Source organism: Oryzias melastigma, unplaced genomic scaffold (genome assembly GCF_002922805.2).
Source record: "Oryzias melastigma strain HK-1 unplaced genomic scaffold, ASM292280v2 sc01382, whole genome shotgun sequence".
In the NCBI taxonomy this organism is placed as follows: domain Eukaryota; kingdom Metazoa; phylum Chordata; class Actinopteri; order Beloniformes; family Adrianichthyidae; genus Oryzias; species Oryzias melastigma.
In genome coordinates this window covers 1-9,704 of record NW_023417966.1, presented here as the reverse complement: position 1 = coordinate 9,704, position 9,704 = coordinate 1, and the positions used below count along the sequence as shown (strand labels likewise).

General features: G+C 42.3%; 1 protein-coding gene across 1 annotated transcript; it reads right to left on the bottom strand.

Moving 5' to 3' along the window:
* Positions 1 to 232: 232 nt before the first annotated feature.
* LOC112139635 (uncharacterized serine-rich protein C215.13) lies at positions 233 to 9,698 on the bottom strand. The gene is made up of 9 exons (XM_024262474.2): positions 9,680 to 9,698; positions 7,751 to 7,870; positions 7,295 to 7,636; positions 6,915 to 7,103; positions 3,012 to 3,071; positions 2,287 to 2,473; positions 1,082 to 1,185; positions 659 to 986; positions 233 to 520 (listed from the first exon to the last, which is right to left on the bottom strand). Exons 2-9 carry the CDS (start codon positions 7,842 to 7,844, stop codon positions 481 to 483), a joined length of 1,344 nt encoding a protein of 447 aa, XP_024118242.1. The 5' UTR covers positions 7,845 to 7,870; positions 9,680 to 9,698; the 3' UTR covers positions 233 to 480.
* Positions 9,699 to 9,704: the final 6 nt, after the last annotated feature.

Sequence of the window (9,704 nt, the reverse complement as noted above, 5' to 3'; positions counted from 1 at the left end):
AACTAAAGTTTAATAAAAAAATAAAGAATTTGGTCTTGTTGACACTTAAATACAATCTGAATAATAACTTGGAACGTACTGTACTGGATCTCTGCAGAAACTACATCCTTGAAAACGACTCAAGTTTTTAATTTTGAATCAAACCTAAAATCACAATTAAAAAAAAAAATCACTAGTTTTAAACATCAAAAGAGGATCAGAGTGGGTCTTTAAAGAAACCAGACGAGGAACTCAGAATCACTAGAACAATCTGCAGATGGACCTCACGGCTTTGCTGAGTCATGAAACGTCTGTTTTTCCTCTGTCCATCTGATGCGTTTGTTGACCTGTGCTCACATGCAGCCACTCAGCTGTGGGTCAGTAGTTCAGCGCGACGCCCAAACCAAGACGGTCACACGCCGTGTTGTTGTGTGGGTGGGGTTATGCACCACATGTCACACACCTGGCAGGTTAGATGCATGATTTTGTCGAGCAAACCAGTTACCTGATCATCCTATCTCCTACTGCAGATCCCCTGGAACTACATTCACATTTCAGGTGAAACGGTGAATAGAAACCTGGAGTTAGAACCACCCCCCACCCCACCGCCCCTCTAAAGGTTGTATTTTTGTGCTCGTTTGTGTAGAAACAGATTAATCTTAATGTTTATTTGACTCACCTCTGGCCCTGTCCTCTGAATCTGGACATCGGGATGGGAATTGGATCGTCGTCGCTGTCGTCTGAGTCCTGGCTGCCGCGCGCCGGCTGACTCTGGCTGCCCTCCCCTTCCTCTCCAGCTGGCTCCGCCCTCCTGCAGCCCCCTGATGTATCCTCCGAAGGCCCTGATTGGCTTCTGTCCTGAGAAGATGCTGCGCTGATCCGCTCGGACGATGAACCCTCCTCCGGACCTGAGCTGCTCGGGACAGTAGAACCGGAGGCGGAGCAGGGAGGTTCTGCAGAGGCGGCAGCAGCGGGGGAACTTTGCTGCGCCGAGGACTCACTGTGAGCTAAAGTGGACAAGGAATTGTGGGAAATTTTTACCACTGCAGAAACTTATAGATTAGTAAATGATTTTTTTATGAATCCAAAGAAGAAACGTCACCCTGTTCTGAGACTGAACTCTCAGCCGTCAGACTCTCTTTGCTCGGAGGAGCAGGAGGCTCCAACGTTTTCGGCTCCCCCATAGAGCTGGACCTGCTGCTGCTCCTGCAAACAAAACACAGAAACGAGGGAAGAAAAGGATGTTCAAGCTCCATTCAGAGAAAAGAGCTGCAGCAGAAAAGCCCTATTTTCTTTATAAAAACGGTTGTGGATCAAACCCTTCAAACACACTTTGTGAAGCTAAAGCATGTGTAGCTGTTTTTATTAAACTAAAAGGAAAGTGAGTTAAATACATACAGGACAGAAACAAGAAAAGGTTTTATAGCAGAGACGTAAAGGATACAGACTAATAAGACAGATAAGGACTGGTACGGTACGGACAAGTTATTTCTGGCGAGCGTTTTCACTCAGTTAAACCTCGCTTCCACTAAGCGGTTTGTTTTCACACCGCATGTGTGGTGTAGACCGCTAGAATGTCATAGCGTCAATGTAGTGCGATGGCTAGAAAAGAAACAACTATGGAGGTCATCCAGCAGCTCGTCTTTTGATTGATTTACTTCTGGTACATCGTGTATAACAAGAATTTAATGTTTTTTTTAAAAGAAGACAGCCGCCAGCTAAGATGAATACCACCGTTGGAAACGTTAGCTTAAATGAGAGCCCTTTTGGTAGTTTATAATGTCGTCATCACTTTTTCCCAATCATCGAGTGGCTACAGCGGCTTCTCCCCCAACCACTCCGTTCCTCTTTTCAATGGACTTACAATCGATGGGGCCCCCAAGAGGTACGGTTCAGTCCATTTTACAATGGAAACGCTCAAAGTACTGGACCAGACCGCTGAGTGGAAATGAGGCTATAGTTAAAGTAACAATGATTTTTAAAGCAAATTTTAAAAATGATCCTACTTTCTACTTTAATGACACGGAAATACTTGACAAAAGTTTTCTTACTTATTTTAAAGATTAACTTTCTTTGTTAAATAAAAAAAACACCTAAAGTAAAGGCAAAAATCACAAATTAAAGGCTTTTTTAAAAAACACATTTAGATTAGACAATTAGACATAGCTTTATTAATCCCTTTGGGACACCCTGGGGGAAATTAGGTGGTGCAGCAGCCGTTCTCGACAGCGCTTTAAAATTTAGTTATTTTTGTTAAATCTTTTAAAGTTGAGGTTTAAAGGTTTCTCAGAATCTCCCTCCACTGACCACTCATCTGTGAAGTCCAGCTTGATGGTGCTGGTGGTGGTTCCCTCTGAGCTGTAGTGCAAGCTGAGGACCGGTTCTGCTGTGTTCAGTCGACTGGTGGACACGGAGGTGGAGGTGGTGGCAGGCGGCGTGGTGCTGCTGCTGGCTCCTGCGGTGACACATTCATCATGAAGGGAACCTGCAGCTCCTGAGAAGGAGGAAAGAGGAACACACAATAACAAAAAAAGCTTAACAATTACACTGATACAAAACGGATCATCTTCCTGTGGTTTGTGGTGTTATTGTATAAAGGCACGCTGGAGATATGCAACCATCTGTTGCATTTAAGCAACACAGAAATGGAAACATGCAACACGAGTTAGGGACAGGATTGGACTGTCAAACATCACAACAACAAGGCAGAAAACAACAAAAAAAAGTGACACATGACAGCTCCTACACCTGACATGCACAAATGCTCACACATACATGTGCTGTGCATGTGTGCATGTCTCTAAAAGTGTTAGAAGCTTTTAGAAAAGACATTAGAACACAGTTAAAAGATGCTTTTAGCAGCCTGTTTCAGAGTGAGCCCCTAGTGGTCATTGGTGGTACTGCGTGAAGTGGTGACAAAACACAAAAACGGTGAGGACAGCACGAGAGAAGGTTAATGACTGAGGAAGGAAGGGCGGAGACAAAGTCAGTAGCAGAGTGGGGGGGTCAGGAGAATGAGGGGTGGGACGCACCCTGCTGCTCATCAAGAGTCATGGATCCCAGCTGTTTGTTTACCACAGACGAGGGGGAATCTGGAACACAAATGACATCGACTGAACATCCAACACTGACGTCAAAGCTGAGGGCTCTCACAGTCAAGGGGCTCCAGGGTTAAAGCCGTCGCTGGTGTTAAAACAAACACAAAAATGAATAAAGTGTGTAGCTGCAGCTCCAACTTCATAATAAAATGAAACATGGCAGTTAGAGATGAGATCTTAAAGACCCACTCCAATAAAAAAATGTGTGTTTAACATGTTCTTGGGATATTTTTCTGATGATGGGGGACATATATTAGGAAAATTAAGCTTTAAATTACATTTCTGAGGATTTATTGAATTAAAGTGTTAATTCAGGAGAAACAAACCCTGATTCGTTCCGTTCTGATGCATCCACTTGTAAACGACTAGATTCATCTACAGCTTTGTTTTCCTCGTCCAATGGCATCTGGCTCAAAACTGTACAGCTGGAGAGCTCCAGTATAGCTCGCTATTTTTGTTCAACTGGTAATGTTAGGTTGGGGATGTGAGGGACTGTAAGCTACCAGGAGCGCATGTAAACAAAGAGCTCTCAGCTTCAGGGAGGTGAGGGATTGATCCGTCTATGCCAACGATCCTGTTTGAGGTGAATTTCTAAAGAACTACTCAGTAGAAACTGTCCTAGAAAACTACACAGTTTTTTAGATTTTGGCTAAAAACTTCATAATCGTAACTAAAAGACCACTGGGAACACTTTGAAAATGGATCATATGATGATTGGAGTGGGTGTTTAACAAAAACAAGAGGTTCACACATGCTTAGTGCTTTTTCCTTCCATTTCATTAAAAAATTAAAACAAAAAACCCCAAAACATGTTGCTAGGCAACATCTTAAATGCACAAGCTGGCTGCAAACTAACGCCCACATGTTTCAGAGACAAAACTGTTAGTAAAAACAAAAAAGGTATAAATGTTCCTCATTTATCTGATCAAACCAAACAGAAGCTGAACTATCTGAGCCCGTTTCAGACATTTTACACAATGCTCCATGCACCCTTCAGTGTCTTAAATCTACAGACCCTTCTCTACTAAGCTTGAACTATCTTTTATCGTTTACCCTCTCATGATCTGTCCATCATAGAGCTTGCTCTCTCAGTCACAGTCATTCCAAGCCACGTCCAAACTAGTAATGCAATGTTCAAATGATGCTGTTATCAGTCGGAAAATCAAAGAATGAACTCTAAACAAACAGTTATGAAAGAGTTTTAAAAACCACTTGTTAAGAACATCTATCTCAGGATTAAAGACACGCCGCTCACAGCTAAGTGAGGGGGCAGTGTGTGGGTCAAGTGTCTGGTTCAAGCAGCAATAAAGCAGACCGCGATGCAAACTCGATTCACAGCTGGAAGCACTTTCTCATTTCTTCTATTTTCCGATTTTCAGAACATTTAGGATCCTGTCAGCTTCAAGGACTTCCTTCTCATTTTTGAAAGTCCAAATGAAGACTCCGCTTCAGCTTTTTAACATAGTATTTCTTAAAAGACACTTTCACAAAAAAGCAAAGTGTTCTGCATCCTGATTGGCTCTTGAGCCAGTCAGATGCCTCAATAAGAGTATGTGGTGCCTACTGGCCCTCACCTCGAAAGTTTGAAACGTTGGACTGACAGATTGGGGCTGCACGGTGGCGCAAGTGGTTAGCGCTCTCGCCTCACAGCGAGAAGGCCCCGGTTCGAATCCCGGCTGGGACCTTTCTGTGTGGAGTTTGCATGTTCTCCCCGTGCATGCGTGGGTTTTCACCGGGGACTCCGGCTTCCTCCCACCGTCCAAAAACATGCTTCATAGGTTGATTGGTGACTCTAAATTGCCCCTAGGTGTGTCTGAGAGTGAATGTGTGTGTGATTGAGGCCCTGCGACAGACTGGCGACCTGTCCGGGGTGTACCCCGCCTTCGCCCATCAGTAGCCGAGATAGGCTCCGGCACCCCGCGACCCCGACAGGGACACAGCGGTCAAGAAAATGGATGGATGGACTGACAGATTCTCTCCCAGCCCGCTTTCAGTGAAACAAGTCTGGCTTTTCAACAAACTCACTCCTGATTAGTGAGAGTGGTTGCCATAGAAATGATGACTCAGACTGACTTGAATCAATCATTGCTTACTAACGTTGTCTGTTTCCAAAATGGCCAAGTCTGCACTGCAGAAAAATACAGAATGAATTGACTTAATTTCGTTGGAGCCGGAGGTAAGGCATTTTCTATGGGTGACGTCACAGGTGCTTTGTCCATCTCTATATACTGTCAATGATAGTGAGGGATTTTACAGCCTTAAAACATCTGTAATTAATGTAAAATAAATAAATAAATAAAATGACTATTTTGCAGTTTTATCGTAGGGTATTTTCAGATTGTGACTGCTGCGATAAACAAGGAAACGCTGCATTAAAACAAATGAAAGTGAAAATGCTTCCTGTCATGACCACAGACTGCAGCTGCTGATGCTGAAGCACGAGAAGCCCAATTCAAAGCTGCAAACCTACTGGTGCCACTCAAACACAAGAAACGTCAAAACCCAAGCCACAGGCGGAGGGGGAGGCGGAAATATTAGTGAGGGAGGGGAAAACAGAGGCTGCAGGTGGTGGGGTTATCAGTGTGAAAGGCAACACAGGCAGAAGATCACTGAGGGGAGGGTTAGTAGTCAGCTCCAGGAAGACCATCAGCATTTGGCTAAAGAAGAATCTGGTTCCATGAAAAGCAGTGTTGAATATATAAGTATTTTAAGTGATCTCCTTGATCAAAAAAATGCTCTGAAATGTCTCAGTTTTTATCCTCAGATTACTTTTCAAACTCTAATCTGATCTATAACAAACTGTTATCACAGCTAGGAGACTTTTGCAGTTTCAAAAGATCTGTGGAAGCTGCTTCTGAAAAAGTGAACAAAGTCAACTTCATACTGTAATAAAGCATCATTTTTTATTTTCTTAAGTAGTCTTTTATTAAATAACAGCAGAAAGTTTGAAGTAAAAGCATAATAAATGCACATTCTTACAAGAACGTCAATTTTTTTGGAGTATAAGTCGCATTTTTTTTTTTTTTTTGGCATAGTTTGGCCAAGAGTGCGAGACTTATTCTCAGGAGTAACTTACATGCGATTTAAAAATATATATTTCGGATCATATTTGTGCTATTTTCTCGAGGGGCCTCTGGTTGCAGACAAAATGGCGCCCGAAAATACCTCTTGCCGGAAGCAGAAATTTGCAACTTTAGCCGGTTGCATAAGTGGAAATTTCCTAAGCTGTAGCCGGAAAGGGAAGTTGCGTTATGTATCCTGTAAAATTCATGGGACAGACAACATTAATTGTTTTATTTCTATTAAGTCAATATTAACAGTTGTTCACATTTGTAAAGCTACACCCTTTTTACAATGGAACTTTTCCTCTGCAGAAAAAACAGGCGAAATGCCACTTTTTCTCTGTGAATCAGCTGATTATGTAAGGAGTTATGGCATGTCAAGGGGAAAAAAAGGTCGAAAGCTTAAATCGGGGGGTTCCGGTAGAGGACTTCCGGGGATTGAGGATTGATTTTTATTTTTTATTATGAAAATTTTAGCTGCTGCAACTTATAGTAGAAAAAATACAGTAGATTAATCAAAGAACATAACGGCTTTAGAAAATGGGACAAAAATGAGGTTGTGTGAATAAGTTTGTGTTTTTTAAACTCTAAAAAAATCCTAAATCCTCATGAAACGTTCCTCTCTTGCTTTACAGATCAGGAAAATCTGTTTTATGCCTTTGGGATTTCATTGAGGGTCTTTCTGGAGCCACATAGAAGGAAGTGAGTAGAGATGGCGGTGGGGGGGCGTGGCCCTGGGGCTGCTATGGTGGGAAGGGTTCAGAGGATGGGTAACCTGCAGCAGCAGAAGGAGGAGGAGCACTTCTTTGTGTCCGTCTCTCAGAGGCTGCTGGGGAGGAGGAGGAGGAGGAAGGAGAGGAGGACGAGGCCGCTCTCTGGGCCTGTCCTGGGGGGTCTGCCAGCCGGAGCAACCTCTGCAAACGTCTACACACTAAACTTATGGGCAACCGGTGAGGACCGTACTCTGACAAAGAGGCAGAAAGGAACGAATGAACGATTAGAAGGATGGCAAGAAGCAGAGAGGACAACAGGATGCTGAAGGAGAGGAGAGTGAAGAGAGTGCAGCTGCTGGACTGGAGTGTCCCCCCCACATACACACACTCTCCATCTCACACACACAAACTGTGAAGATGACCGCTCGCCTGCTCCACTAACCTGAGAGCGTGGGCTCAGAGGTGGGCGTAGAGGTCGGCATCTCTGTTGCGTCGGTCTGACTCCTCTGATCGGAGTCTGGGGAGGACGTGATTGGTGAAGAAGAAGGGGCGGAGCTTTCCAGTGGGGAGGAGCTGGAGGTGGGGGGCGCTGTGACAGCGGAGGACGATCCCGAGGAGGATGAGGATGTGGATTTGAGCGTGGCGGCAGCGGCCTCTGCAGGACTGACAGGCTCCTCTGTGGGGTTTGGCCCTGAGGGCCTCTCGGGGGCGCTGGACTCCTGCGTGGAGTCGACTGTTGGGGCAGGAGGATTGCTTAGCCCCCCCTCAGGACGAACAGCTGTTCCTGAAAACAAGAAAATGTGCAGAAAATCATTTGAAGTTTTATTGTCAAACAGAATTTTTGAACTACACTTTAAACCAGATTAACTGTTTTCTGTTTTCTGTTCTGCAGTCTCACCTCTGGGTCGAGCCTGCGGGCGAGCTCCTCTGCTGCTCTGCGCCTCGCTGGCCTCCTCAAACCACCGGGACAACATGTCAGACATCCTCTGCATCAGCGACACGTTTGGACTCTGTTCTCCTGAAGGAGAAGCGGCAAACTTTATCAGCTAAGACTAGCTTAAAACAAAAAGTTCAAAACACAAAGAATTTTTAAGTCATTTAAACTGACAACAACAAGAGTAAGTTTAATTTGCTTGACTGGAAAAAGAGCACCAGTGATGCTTTATCTATGATAATAAACTTATGACGCAACAAATCCATTAACGAAATAAAATAAAAGATCCAAACTTGCAGGTAAATGCAGTGAAATACTAGCTGGTTCAAAAAAGCATCAGCAGTAGCTGGACAGCAGGAGGTGGATGTTTACATCACACAGAAAACAAGCAAATGAAAGTAGTATAAGCGAAATACAAAAACTTATTGGATCGAGATTTAGTATAAAAAAAACAAAAAAAGAAAAAAAATACAGGCAACTTCATGCAAATGAACTTAGCTAAGTATTAGCTCTTAAAGGAACAGGGGAGTTCATTAATGCAGCAATAATTTGCCATTAAACATTTAAATAATTTTAAAAAGTTGTTACTTATTAAAAAATAGATGCAATTTTTCTATATTTTCGGTATGGATTAAAAATATATCTGACAGTTAACACAAATATTCATTTGATCAAAGAATGATGCAGATTTACGTTTGCTGCACCAAGAAATAAAGATGAAGAACTCTCCTGAGTTGTTACAAATATTAAGTTTATTACGGAAACACTAATTTTCAAACCAAAGAGAGATCCACAATCAGTGTCAGGTACTGTCGAGCGACAGATACATGTAGGTTTTAGAACAATCATTACATGTTGTACTAAAGAGAAAAGTTGTTTTTAACACCAGTATTATTTTCACATGAATTCTGAAAATGAAATTCCAAATTAGCTTCCCCCCCCCCACAAAAATGAGTCAGAATTTCATAGCTGGGTCATTTTTACGAGACATGCTCCATTTGTTGCTTTCTTTTATATAAAAGTATATAATAAATGATGGACAATGAGTGAAATAAACACAAGAAAATAAATGCAAGCTAGTTTTTTGCAGAGACTTCTGGGAGATTTCCAGGGCTTTAGATCTTGTAATAATAGATTCAGAAGCCCTGAAAAAAATGGCAAAATATAGTGTACTGTGTAGCGAGTTGTGAGGGAAATATCCAAAAATGTGTTCCTTTGAACCCAACATGTTAATTAGACAATTTTTCTCACCGAAAGAGAAAAAAAAAGTGCCACTAAAAACCTTTAAACAGGGAATATGATGTAAACAAACCCTAAAAGACATGATGAGAGAGACGAATGAAAACCTCTTTGTGTCCTCAAAGGGTTATAGATCATGGTGATGAGCTCAGAAGTCCTACAAGATGTTTGGACATTTTCTTTTTTCAAAGTGGGTTGGTAAATATCAATCTTGAGTTGGGGCAGGATGATAAAACACTAACGATATTTATCGCAGAACATTTCTTGATAGGAAATAAATCTATCACAGTAGACTTTTATTTTGAAGGGCTTAACATTTATAGAAAAGTATATGAAAATTGTATAGAAAAGTTTGAAATGTCGTTCATCTGTTGCACTTTGTACATTAATACCATGGCTTCATCCTTATTTTTCTGATGATCAGAGTTTTTTTTTTTTTTTAATCAGACCAAAATTAAGCATTTTATGTCCATTTTTCTGTATTTGCTAAGTCATGTCTCATTAACTGACCTATCCAATATGGCGTCGCTCTTTACGTACATGGAACAATAGTAGCAGACTAGTGTAGCGTCTCTAGCCTATATATCTCATTGGCTGGAACACTCAGAAGTGGAATGTGAGAGCTGTGCTTTAAAGAACATCCTGTCACCTCACCGTCTCTTTCCCTTTCGCTCTCAGG

Coding starts and splice junctions, on each gene's coding strand:
- LOC112139635 (XM_024262474.2), bottom strand. CDS start 7,844: ATGCAGAGGATGTCTGACATGTTGTCCCGGTGGTTTGAGGAGGCCAGC. Junction 1,186..2,286: donor CTGGACTTCACAGATGAGTG/GTCAGTGGAGGG, acceptor TTTTGTTTGCAG/GAGCAGCAGCAGGTCCAGCT. Junction 521..658: donor TTCAGAGGACAGGGCCAGAG/GTGAGTCAAATA, acceptor ATGTGAATGTAG/TTCCAGGGGATCTGCAGTAG.